Genomic DNA, 13,255 nt, shown 5'->3' with positions numbered 1-13,255 from the left:
AGTCTATAGTTGGATTAAGCTGTGTGGTTTTTTAGTGATTCTCTACAATTTGAAACAACAGAGAAAGGAAATAAAATTGAAATAGCAAAAAAAAAATTGAAACAAGAAGTTCCAATCTTAATAAATGTAACCTTTGATGCCTATTTGAAAAATGTCTCCATTTGTGTAAAAAATAAATCCAACCAACGTAATTTGTCTAAAACCACACAATTACAAGATTAACAAATTTTTTACCAAATTTTAGTAGTGTTGATCATGGACTTTAGTATAGGGAAAATAAGAAAACTAAATCCACTTTTTGATTTTACATTTTTCTTCTTCTGTGTTGTGCTTCCTAACCTTGGTTCTATATTATCTTCGACACAATTTATGATCTAGGAAGCCCCTCAATAGCTTTTGGCTTAGAAATGTCGCTCGACATGTTCATCCCAGATTAGACAAATCAATCAACAAAATGCCATAACTGTCAACGATTGAGAGCTCTGGTATCCACTCTATAAATCACAGATATGACAAATCAAAAGGTAATGACTTTTACACTCCCGTTGTCTATTTTATTTAATCTGCTCTAATTTATCCAATCCAAAAAAAGTTTTTGGTCTATCTTATTTTCTTTTTATTCATTTTTCTTTTCTATGAATAATATTAGTTAGACCACCTTGGTAAGCAAAATTCGATTATATAGGCATGGTTGCTTACAAGACAAAATATTTGTTCTTTGCTTTATGATTTCTAGGCTTTTAGATTAGAAATGTTAGCTTCAACACCTTGGTATATGATCAAGTACAAGATTGGGGTGATGACACTTACAAACTCTCAAGAAAACCACTACCTTTTATATGAATTTTAAGATCAGCTCCAGCCCATGTTTGTTTAACAATGTTGTATCATTCGTTATATAGTTTCACAAGGATCGTGCATAATTCTTGCTGAACTTGGTTTGGTTTTCTTTTGTTTAAGGATAGAGTGAGCAAATCACAGTTCGACCAAGTCTTGAATGATGAATTGAGCCAGATCATTGAGGCCTCTTTGTCACTTTTTTTTTTTTTTTTTTTTTTTTTCCATTTGTAATGCTCATTTCTTGACTCAAACATTGCTTATGAAGTAAATGAATTTGCATAATCTTAAATATAATTTTCAATCCCTCAGCAACGCGCGGCACCGTTGCTAGTAAAAACTAAAATGAGGAATATAATAGGAGACAAGAGATACAATTCTTAATAAAACAAAACTTAAAGGAAAGATGGTACCTGGACCCGACATGGTGTCCTGATGCATGAAAACCATGGGGCCGTGATTTGTGGACATGTGCTAAACAGCATGAGGTAACGCAATGGGCCAAGACTGAGCCCAATCCAGCGAAAAATGGATCAACCCAACGGGCTTCGGCATGCAAGTGCACACGTGCACCATAATAAAAACTAGAACACCCCCATTTCATTTACCATTTGTTAGTTCGAGCGTCGAAACCCTCAGCCGCTTCTCTCTCCAGCCTCGAGCCCAGAGCGGTGAGGGCTCCTTATCTCTACTTTCTAGCCGTGCTACCATAGCCATTTTGTCCAAGGCCGTAACTGTTGTTCGAAATGCAACCTGCAACCCCCAAACTTCGGGTTTGGGAAATTAAAGCCGCAAGCCCAGATTGATCACATCTCAGCACAGCCATCACTGGGATCTTTGTCCTCCATGGCAGGTAAAAGTGCTCACTCTCCTTCTGCGATTTTTGGGCTTCATCACCCACCCCACTGTGAGTATGTTTGGAACACTGCCTGTGCATATTGCTGCATTCGATTAATTTTCTGCACTTTTCGTTGATGATGAATGATGATGAATGCTGATGAGTGCTGAGTTGAATGTATAAATGCTGCTGAATGCATGATTCAGATGAATGTGCGCGCTTAGTGGATTTTTAGGGCTGAATTGCTTCCAATGCAACCTGCAAAGATCACACAATAAAAAACTAATTAGAATAAAACCCAAAATAAAATACTGATTAACTAAAAAAATGGTTGTTTTTGTGTTTTTCAATATTCTGATAATTTTTTTTATTTTTGTGATAAAAGACTAAAAAGGAAGAAAATAAAATGAATGAAATTAAAAAAAAAAGAGTTTAGAAAAATTGGGTTGCCTTCCGATTAGCATTTTAGTTAACGTATATAGCTAGACATAGAGGAAGGAATTGATAATCATGTCACTTGCTCTCTTAGATCAACCACGTTTTAACAACATCGTAAGGCAACAGTAGGTACGGAATAAGATGTTTGTCAATTATGTGTTTCAAGGGAGTGGTTGAATCCATCATATTCAGCCTTCTTTGTGAATGAATCTTTGTAATCAAATAGAATCCCCTACAATGAGACTTATGTATCCGTTGAATTGACTTAAACCTTGTATTTAACATTCACAATTCCTGCACTGGCTGAATTTCTTGACGAAGAATTTGGCTGTCACTAAGCTCTTCATGCTTGCCCTTGTAGAATTTAGCCTGTTTATAAAATTGGCCCTGACATTTTTTATGGGCTCTACTGTTGGCTTTTTTAATTCAACAACCAAAACTTTTTTTATCAATAGCCTGCCCTGTATCCAAATGGTTAGAGCTCAAAATCTTATCATGGGAATCATCAAATTTTGACTAGTTTTGAACAACACTGTCCAACCCGTCAGTTTCAACGTGTTCCTGCAACTTCGTGGGTTGCATTGCAGCCCTTTGAAATAGTATGTGTGGCACACAGACCTTGGTAGGAGCAAATTCTGTTGAACTTTCAGGATCATTAGGTGCTTTTTCCTCCATTGTGCACAAGTCATACGTTGATGGCTCTTTAATTTCAATATCTCCCAGCATGTAATTATAATAGCTCTCCACACATTGGGATGGTTGAATTATGCAGCATTCCTCTGAACATTGTGGATTAGTAATTGGTTGACTAGGAAACTCCTCTTCCTCCTGTTCTTTCCATTGATGCACCAGATTTTTTTTTATTGATTTATGAATATTATGAATTTCTTGATCGGCTTGATCAAGCCTTGTACGGGTACTGTCTGCCAAATTCTCAACTGCAACCTCCCAATCAGCTTTTGCTGGTGCATGAGGCTGTTCAAAAGGCTGTTTAATACACTCCCACATAGGATTTTTATGCTCTGGCCAAGATGGATTGGAAAATTTTGAGTTGCACCTAGGCCTCTGAAATTGTTCCTCATATTTATATGGTGCTGCACAAACTCTAGAAAATACTGGCTTTGAGGACAATACATAATATCATGGGTATTCAAATTGCAAAGAGCACAAATTGTAGGTGCTCCTTGTGAGAATCCAAACCAATCCATTGCTGCAATGCTCCCAAAATCAACAAATTGTTACCTAAAAAAAATCAAGTAAATAAAAAAATATTTACAAAAATAATTAACTAAGAATTGATGTACACAAATTATTTAAAACAACCCTTGGCAACAACGCCAATTTCTTGATGGGATATTTACCACCTGCAAAAGTACAAAAACACTTAAAATACTTGCAAGAGTACAAGGTAATCGTAGTATAGTAGCTCTAGCAATGTCGTTTTCTACAAGGATTGAATGAATATTTATGTCAAAATTAAATCTTAATTACTTATGTAAAACAAAGTTTGAGAAAAGGTTGATTTGGTGATTTAAAATAATAAAAACGAATTTAAGAGAAATAATTAAATAAATTGGCAAAATAAAATAAACTAAAAGAAAATGGTTTTTAAAAATTAAATTGTGAAAGCACGAGGGTTCCGTCGTCACCTTAACAATCCTATGTAGTTCTTCCACTTATGAATTACGCATGCATATTTGAAGGTTAAGTTTTCCTAATATATGCCTACTTGGACCCCCAACATAGAGCATATATCAAACATACAATCTGTCTGTGGTATTCATATCAAATTTGAACATACATGACTCATTCAGTTTTGTGAAACCTTTTGAAAAAACATGCAACCCTTAAGACGTGGTATTCATCCTAAGTGAACTTCCACATATTAACCACAAGAAGCCTTCGTCAATTTCAGGGACTGACCTTCGATCAAAATTGCATCAAATTACTTTTCTAATGATCCTAATGGTAGCTAAGCATCAAGACAATTAGATAGTTTAAACCGATGATTAATAATTCAAATCTACATGCATAATATCATAAGTAAATTGAAAAGAAGCTACATATTCTTGATAAGACTCGTGGCCTCGTCCTGCAAAAGAGATTAGTTACTAACAATCATAAACAAAATATAAATAAACTTGAATTGTTAAAAGCTCCAAAGTAGTGTGTTCTACGCCTTTTTTTCCCCTCACTTTCTAATGGCTAAATAGCATTATTTATACTACTAGAAAATAAAACCCTACCTAGAAAAGATCTTAGAATAAAACTAGGAAACATAATAACTTAAAAGAAACTAGGAAACATAATCTTAATCAAACATGGGAAATTTGTCCAACCACAAATCAATCACTTTTTGAACTTTCAAGGCTCTAAAGTAGGCCCAAATGACTAGAATTAAAGGAAAACTAACGAAAATTCCAAAAAAACTTTAGTTTTAATGAAAAATGACAAATAAAGGTGCAGTGAATAGTATCAGGAAAAGGTAAAAATGTGGTTTTTTGTTAAAAGTGAATAGTATCGGGAGTGTTTTGTTAAAACTCTCTAGAATTAAAGCTTCAGATGTCCCAAACATAATTGCAGATGGCCTCGAACCCAAAAGACATCATCATCTTAGACACCAAAAAGCCCAAATAAGCCCAAAACATCATTGTGACAACACTGCACCCTAACCCTATATTTCATTGCCATAAATAAACCGCTAGATAGAAAATTATGAAACTTTGATACGAACAAGTTGAGAGACACATGAACGTCCTTCAATTTGAATCACTCTAAAAATCGTCCGCTTCATCATATTTTGCTCCAGAGGAAGTCGAATGTCCTACATTAAGAATATAAATCAAAGCATTAAAATTTTCACAAAAAAAACCACTAAATTATAACTAAAATTAAGATAAAATATATAGTATAATATCGACTTATTATCAGTCATGCAAAACATGGTACCGAAAGAAAGAGTAACCAAAAAAATGTGGTTTTTGAGTAGAAAAGGCCACTACTTGTGGGCCATGGCCATCATGGTACCGAAAGAAAGAGTAACAAAAAAATGTGGTTTTTGAGTAGAAAAGGCCACTACTTGTGGGCCATGGCCATCATGGTACCGAAAGAAAGAGTAACAAAAAAATGTGGTTTTTGAGTAGAAAAGGCCAAGTATCAAGTATGTGGCTCTTGCCTCTTTTCCACATGTAGTGTGACACTTCAAAAAATGCATTTGTATTCCACATGGTGTGACACTTCAAACGTATGGACCGTAACAGAGTCCCTAAAAAATGGGTCTTCCCAGTACTGTTTTTCTTTCGTCTTTTACTAAAAACACATATATAATGAATATGTTATGCGCATATAAACTATACCCGCCTAGTTTGAAGGGCTCAGCAAGAGTACAATGAATATTTGTCACGTGCGTGGATTTTAAATGCTATCTGAGTGAAACTCAATTCTTTCATGGAATACGTGCTGCACGCCTCTTTTCCTACAACACATCCCAAAATCTACTAGTCTATATATCCTCCACACAATCTTACTACCACTTAACTCTCTCTCACCAGTCACCACCATGGATTCAACAATTTCTCCATTCCAAATCTTTCATGCAATTTTAGCTTCTCTAATTCTCTATGGTGCCTTGAGAGTCATAGCAACAGCAAACACTAAGAAGAACACAACAAACAAAAAGACCATGATGCCTAAAGTCCCTCAACCCTCCGGAGCATGGCCCTTCGTAGGTCACCTCCCTCTACTACGTGATGAAAACCCAGTTGCACTTATCCTCGGAGCCATGGCTGATCAACTCGGACCCATCTACTCCCTCAAGCTTGGCCAGCACGAACTGCTTGTTCTCAGCGCTTGGGAACAAGTCCAGGAATTGTTCACCAAAAATGACAGGGTTTTCGCCACCCGGGCGAATACAGCCGGCGGCAGGTACTTGGGCTATGACAACGCCATCTTCGCCCTTGCTCCGTACGGAGACTACTGGCGCAACGTCCGCAAAATGGCCACCATGGAGCTTCTCTCGAGCCGAAGAGTTAAAACCTCGAGCCACGTCAGGGCCTCAGAAGTTGACTCCTTCATCAAAACTTTGCACTCACTAGTTTGCAAAAAAGATAATGTGGATCCAAGTTCCCCGTCATCGTCGTCATCAGTGCATATGAGTGAGTTATTAGAGCACTTGACATTTAACATAAACTTGAAGTTGATCGCTGGGAAGAGATTGACGGCTGACCAGTATAATGAGAAACACGGGGACGTTTGGCGTTTTGAGAAGGCGATAAAAGAGACTTTGCATCTCTTTGGTGTTTTTGTCTGGTCAGATGCTATGCCATGTTTTGAGTGGCTGGACGGTTTGTTTGGTCACGTGAGTTCCATGAAGAAATGTTTTAAGGAACTGGACTACGTACTTGGGAAATGGCTCGAAGAACATCGACAAAGGAGATTGGAAAGCAAGAATAATAGGGTTGAGAGTGACTTGATGGATGTTATGATATCCAACTTTGAGGAGGATGAAATTTATGGCCATAGCTGTGATAATGTCATCAAGGCAACAGCGCTGGTAAGTTTGATTGGTGTAATATATAATTATGTATATGGTACAAACCATATGGTTTACTTGGTGTTACGAGTCCACTAGAATATAACACATGTTCATATTTAATACCTAACTGTAAATACAAAATGGTGCACCAAAGACACTGTAAACTTTGTTATTACTAAGGTTGTTTGAACTTGTAGAATTATAATTAATTAGTATGCACTCTGAGGTTACACTTGACAGTGATCATAAACAATTTAATACTAAGTGACATGTGCCAAGTATAATACTACATAAACGAACTCTTATCTAATTTGTTTTACCAATTGACATGACACATAACATGTCAATTTTTTTGTTACAAATAAATAAGCATCAGTTATATCGTATAAGTTAGGATTGGAAAACTTGGATTAATTTGTTTTCTATTTTCCTTCTTTTCGCAGGTGCTAATGATAACTGGCACAGAAAGCACATCTGTGACGCTAACATGGGCAATCTCCTTACTCCTCAACAACCAAAAAGTCCTCAAATCTGCCCAGGAAGAGTTGGACATCCACGTAGGAAGAGACCGATGGGTTCAAGAATCAGACCTCACAAACCTCAGATACTTCCAAGCCATTCTTAAGGAAACCCTACGCCTATACCCACCTGGCCCAATCACAGGCCTCCGTGAGGCCATGGAGGACTGTCATCTCGGTGGTTACTTCGTCCCCAAAGGCACTCGTTTACTAGTTAACATTTGGAAGTTGCAGCGGGACCCACGCATGTGGACCAACCCTTGTGAGTTTCAACCTGAGAGGTTCATGACCACTCATGCTGACGTGGATTTCAAAGGTCAAAGTAATTTCGAGTATATTCCATTTAGTGCAGGTAGAAGGTCTTGCCCTGGTATGACACTAGGGTTGCATGTGGTGCAATTGGTTCTGGCTCGTTTGATTCAGGGATTTGATATGAGTAGAGTTGGTGATGGGGCGGTGGATATGAAGGAAGGATTGGGGCTTGCGCTGCCTAAAGCAAATCCACTGGAGGTTTTGCTTGCTCCACGCCTTCCTCTTCAGCTTTACCAATGCCTTTGAACTTTGAAGTACTTTGTTATGATATCATGATGTGCATGGGCATTTATTAATTATTAAGCTGTAGAAATAATGTGATTTGATGATTTGCAGCAACAAGATTGAAGTAATATATTGTGAAGGTTTGATGGATGTATGAATCCTTATGTATTTCCAGTTTTTTTTTTCAACTCTTGTTGATAGGTAATTTAAATATTATTCAAAGTAAAATGTTTTGTATTGCCCCTATGATCTACTTAATACCGTAATAATGTGAAGAAATATCTCACACATAAAAGAAATTATCAATCTTTTGCATGTGCTCATAAGAAGTTGGATGATTCCTAATATTACAAATTGCCTTTTAAGTAGAGCCCCAACTTATGTCTAGTACTACTTAATTGGGAGCAACAATATTTTTATTTTACATTCCAATAACCGAAGTATTTTCAATAGGGTACTCATCCAATAATTGTAGGAAATAAAGATATTTTAAGTTACTTGGAAGGAAATGGAACCCTTCCCATAACTCGTTTCCTAACATATGTATCAAATGAATTTACTGTCACATAATATCTCATTTTAATAATTTATTATCACTAAATTTTTCTATTGCATGTCAATACATATGTAATACTATCATAATGATGAACTTGTTTTATATAAATTGTTTCAAAGACTTGAAAGTAATTATGGAAAGTGTGGAAATAAAAAGAAGGGTTATTATACAAAATGGTTCTTGAGATTTGCATTATCAATAGAAATGATTCCTGAGATTGAAAATCAATAGAAATTGTTCCTGAGATTGTCCACCATCCATGATTTTGGTCATTCCGTTAAAAACTCTTTGGGCAATTTTCAAAGCTTCGTAACTCAATCGATTCTTAACCAAATTCGACTCATAATATATCAAAATGAAGATAAGAAAGTGTAGAACAAGATTATACCTATTTGGAAGCCAATGATTGCCGGAGATGGGCGGAAAATAGCCTGAAAAGTGACTGGTCAGCGGGAAATAACCATTCTATTTCTAATATGAACTTTACTCGTCGTTAATACAACTGGCACCAATTCTTCCCGCCAAACAGAAGTGCATTTCCAACAAAACTTGAGACTTTTTCCGATGACATTATGTGTGTTGGTAATAAAAATTTGTTTCATACCATGTTACTGATGACTCATATTTTATGGTCGCAAAATGTGCTTTTTACGACGGTTTTTTAGGGCCGTTAGAAAATCTTCGTCGGTAATGACTACTTTTTTTTGTAGTGGCTCCCAACAGTCACCAACTAGAGTGCTTATTAGGCACTTCTAGCACAACATAATGAAAGATAGGAATAAGGATGCAAAGGAAACCATACGTGTAAAATGTATAGGACATATATATATATACACACACACACACACACACATATATCTAAAGTACATAATAGATATTAAGTTGAAACAAAATAAAACATGAGTTGGAATAAAATATATAATTGAAAATCAAAATTATCCTTGTAAATAATTAATATTTCTTCTAAAATATATTTTCAAAATACAGGTTTTCATACTACTTGTCGAGACACTGTTGGAAAGAAACGTTGTCAGTTGCCCTTGTCTTGCTTCGAGACATGTCGTTTGGGGTGTGCTATCTTGATGTGTTGCAAGAGTTGATTCACCAAGGTTGTCTGATGCACAAGGGTGATAGTCAAATTTGCAACATGTTGAGACAAGTGTTGTTCGCCATTCAGGGTGGAATAGCTTGGATGGTAGCCATTTCCTTGAGTAGTGGAAATGTAATGGATATCGGGTGCAAAATTTAAGTCTGGACGGGTTAAATCTGTAAAAAAAAGGGAGAAAATACCCCCAGCTCAGTAGCTGGTCCAAGAACCTAGAGTCGTGTGGGTTGAACCAATTTGAAGCGTCAGGTGGGTCGTAGAAGCGAGATGGCCGCATAGGTGCGAGGCCCAAGCTGGGCCTAGGCCACATTTTGCCTTGGCTGCCTTTGCTGGGCTTGCACTGCTAGGGCAGTGGCTTGGGCCTCGCCTGGGGCTTGGGCAGGCGTTAGGTACTGTTGTCGTAAGTCTACAGCTGCCTGGGCATGTGTTTACTGGACTGGTACCCCTGCACCGTGGGTTTACTGCTCTAAGTTTCTTCACCGTGCACCATTGCAGTGGCGGTTGCCGCTACTGGCACACGGTGGCACCCCGTGATGGTAAGGTTGCTGCTTTTGCCGAGCTGACCCTCGAGGAGTGACAACGTGGGGCCATGTCACAATCTCCATCTTTTGGTCCAAATCCTTGAATGTAAGATGTTTCGTTTGTCGTGGTTTCAGAACTTCTCGTCATCGTGTTTCTTCCTCAGGGCTATTCAAAAAATTGAAATACAAATTATAAGAATATGAACGTGTGGGTAAATGCACATATAAACAAAAAATTTGAAACGTTGAATGCGAGAGCCTTTTTCAAGTGTTGGAATCAAGCTCTCAATAAAAGCACCAATTTGTGGTAACAAATTTTCGCTGTCTTCATTCTTGACAAATATTACCTACAAAACAGTCAACACCTTTAATCAAAGACCAAATCCTCATGCGCCAAGGTGGTTTGGGGGGCGGGGTTTGGCCAATGTATATCCAATGCCTAACTTAGTAGCTCTAAATCTGGTGAATGTTTAGGGTTTTCTGTATAGCGAAAAGTTTACCAAAATCTGGAGGTAATGAGGGTATTTATAAGAGGTAGCGACCGACCATGGTGTAGGATTTTGCCCTACACATGGCGGCCTCCTATTGGCCAAGTTATGTCATCTGTAGGATGCGCAAGGAAAGGATAATTTTCAAGATATTAATTAGGAGATAATATCTTAGAATGATGATGGGAATATCACTAATTGATTGTGATAGGGATTCCTTGCTGATATAGTTGGTTTTCAATTGGGAATGTTTTAAAGATAAGATTTAGTAATTAATCATATCTTTAATGCCTTTGACTTTTCCATGCCACGAGTAGGAAAGCCTTGAGCAATCGTAGTGTGCTACCTACGCTTCCAAGGATGTTTAGCTAGGCACGGGAATATAAATATGACATGCCCATTTAATAAGGGCAATCGTGTCTTTCTCAAGTCAAAATCCATGTGTTGCCTTCTGGATTTTTTAGATTATTTTTTACTCCACATTACTTAGGAGCAACAGTATTCTTATTTTACATTCCAATAACCCTAATATATATTTTCATTAAGGTACTCATCCAATAATTATAGGAAATACAGATATTTAACATTCATAGTAAAAGCAATCAACCTTTGGTGGGAAGCTCCCTTTATAAGCTACTTAGGAAGGAAATGGAAGCCTTACCTATAACTCGTGTTTAAATTTTTCTTTACATAGCAATGCATATCGTAATCCTATCATAACGTAATCCTATCATAATGGTATACTTGTCCTATATAAATTGCTATCAAAGACATGAAAGTAATTATGGCAAGCGTGGGAGTAAAAAAAGGACCGGTGCTATATGTTCTTACTGACCACAGTTTATGCATGGTCCGTCAAAAAATTAGATAGGATACACCCTCTGGGAAAGGCATTCGGGGACAGCATACCCGCAAATCCTATTGTAGCGGTCAATTTTTATTTCTTTATTACTTCTTATTTAGAGTCGGCATTACTTGTATGCGAACATTGTTTCCTTACTGGGATTATAAACACGAGTAGTGCTATTCACACACCATTTTTACTTCTTACACACCTATTTTTATCTTCCACACAACAAGAGTAGTCCTTAATGGATAGTGCTATTCATACACTCATTTTTACCTTCCACACAACTTTGTTATTTTTATCTATTGATCTTCTTCAGTTCATTAGATCCGATGACCGAAAGTTAAGCAGAGTGTGCGAGAAGTAAAAATAAATGTGTGGATAGCACTACCCTAAATAAATTGAACTAGATTTCTCCTCATTCAATTAATTATGCTCATTGTTATGTTTTCACATTCAATCTCTATTTTCTTTAATGACAATATATCTGTTCAAGCATCGGACACATGTTTCTTCATTATTTTTTAGAATACGCTTAAATTTTTCTTCAGAAGTCATTATTATAGTAGCGAATTTGTTTTATATAGATTGCTCCCATAGATATAAGAAAATAATTATGGAAAGCGTGGAAGTATAAAGAGAAGTGATACTATATGTAGTAAATTACCGACCACATTTTATGCATGATTCGTCGTAAGGTGGAGACATTTCTCAAGCTAATTAGCGTATGCAAATAATTTCTCGTACAGAAACAAAAAATGAAAGTTGACAATGACAGTACTCTTATGAAGGTTGTTGGTGCTACATGCTGAATCCAAATCCTCTCCGAATTCTCTTTGTGAGGATTTCAGATATTCGTAAATCATGTCTGTTTATCATACATTGTACGGTCAGTTTTCTTTAAATATTATTTGTATTCAATTTTAAATAATAAAATTTTAAATAATTTCTGACTGCACGATGTATGATGAATAATATATAATACATGGATCTCTGAAATCCTCACAAAAATGATCAGGAGAGGATCCTTATTCCTACATGCTTTGCACATATATTAAAGAAGACTCGTTAACTTTGTCCATGTCACCGATGAAAGAAAACTTATTACCATAAATTTGACCACCCTTAAATGGGCTTCTTTTTTTTTTTTTTTTTTTTAATTCAAAATCAATAGAATTGGTTTTTAAGATTATCAACGGTTAATTATTTTAGTTATTTTATAAAAAAATTTCCGTTAAATTGAAGAAATCATTGATTTAAGTGGACGAATTGATTTGATAAATATACACTTAATTTAACGAAATTTTTTCATATACTGACCAAAATAATTAACGTGGAGAATTTCTAAAGCTACTTCTAATGATGGTCAAAAAGATAATGGCCACATATTGAACTTGTGCTGTGTGATTTACATATTCAATTTCATCATCTTCTTGATTTTTCCTTCAGTTACAAATACAATCAAAAGTTTTATAGCGTCCAACATATTCGTCTCTAGGAACACGTGCGTGGATTGTAATTGCCGAGCATGATATTTGTGCGTAGGGCTCCAGCTTGGGTTGGGCCAATCTGAACCTGTCCATGTCCAATTCAATTTTAAACCCGAACAAGTGATTTTTTTTTTTTTTTTTTATAGCATGCCCGAACCTAACCCAATTTCAACTTGTGCATTAATTGGGTTAAGTTGGGTTGATCATTTGCGCATCCATCCTCAACCTAACCCAACCCGACTAACCAAACCCAATCTAACCAGATTGTAACTCATATCAATTAATGTTCATACTACATCTAAGTGAGCCAAGTCCAAAAACCAACGCACTTTCCAATATTTTTTTTAATAAATTATCCTTTATAATTACTTAAGCTTTTAAAGAATAAGAGGCATTGAATAGTTTGCCCATATTTGTAGTATCTAAATCCTAAAGCTTTATAGTAGACGGATTTATGAAATTAAAATTAGCTAACTTTGATGCTACTTGGCTTAATTTTTTTAGGAATTCTTGGAAACTAAGTTGTTACAAGATTGAACTTGAAAA

The 13,255-nt window shown here is 36.3% G+C and overlaps 1 protein-coding gene across 1 annotated transcript; it reads left to right on the top strand.

Moving 5' to 3' along the window:
• The first annotated feature begins 5,492 nt into the window (after window positions 1–5,492).
• LOC137728742 (dimethylnonatriene synthase) lies at window positions 5,493–7,852 on the top strand. The gene is made up of 2 exons (XM_088677947.1): window positions 5,493–6,665; window positions 7,091–7,852. Exons 1-2 carry the CDS (start codon window positions 5,673–5,675, stop codon window positions 7,721–7,723), a joined length of 1,626 nt encoding a protein of 541 aa, XP_088534073.1. The 5' UTR covers window positions 5,493–5,672; the 3' UTR covers window positions 7,724–7,852.
• Window positions 7,853–13,255: the final 5,403 nt, after the last annotated feature.

Source organism: Pyrus communis, chromosome 10, assembly GCF_041283825.1.
Source record: "Pyrus communis isolate YQ-2024b chromosome 10, ASM4128382v1, whole genome shotgun sequence".
In the NCBI taxonomy this organism is placed as follows: domain Eukaryota; kingdom Viridiplantae; phylum Streptophyta; class Magnoliopsida; order Rosales; family Rosaceae; genus Pyrus; species Pyrus communis.
Note: the sequence above shows the minus strand (reverse complement) of the source record. Positions and strands in the feature narration are given on the sequence as shown.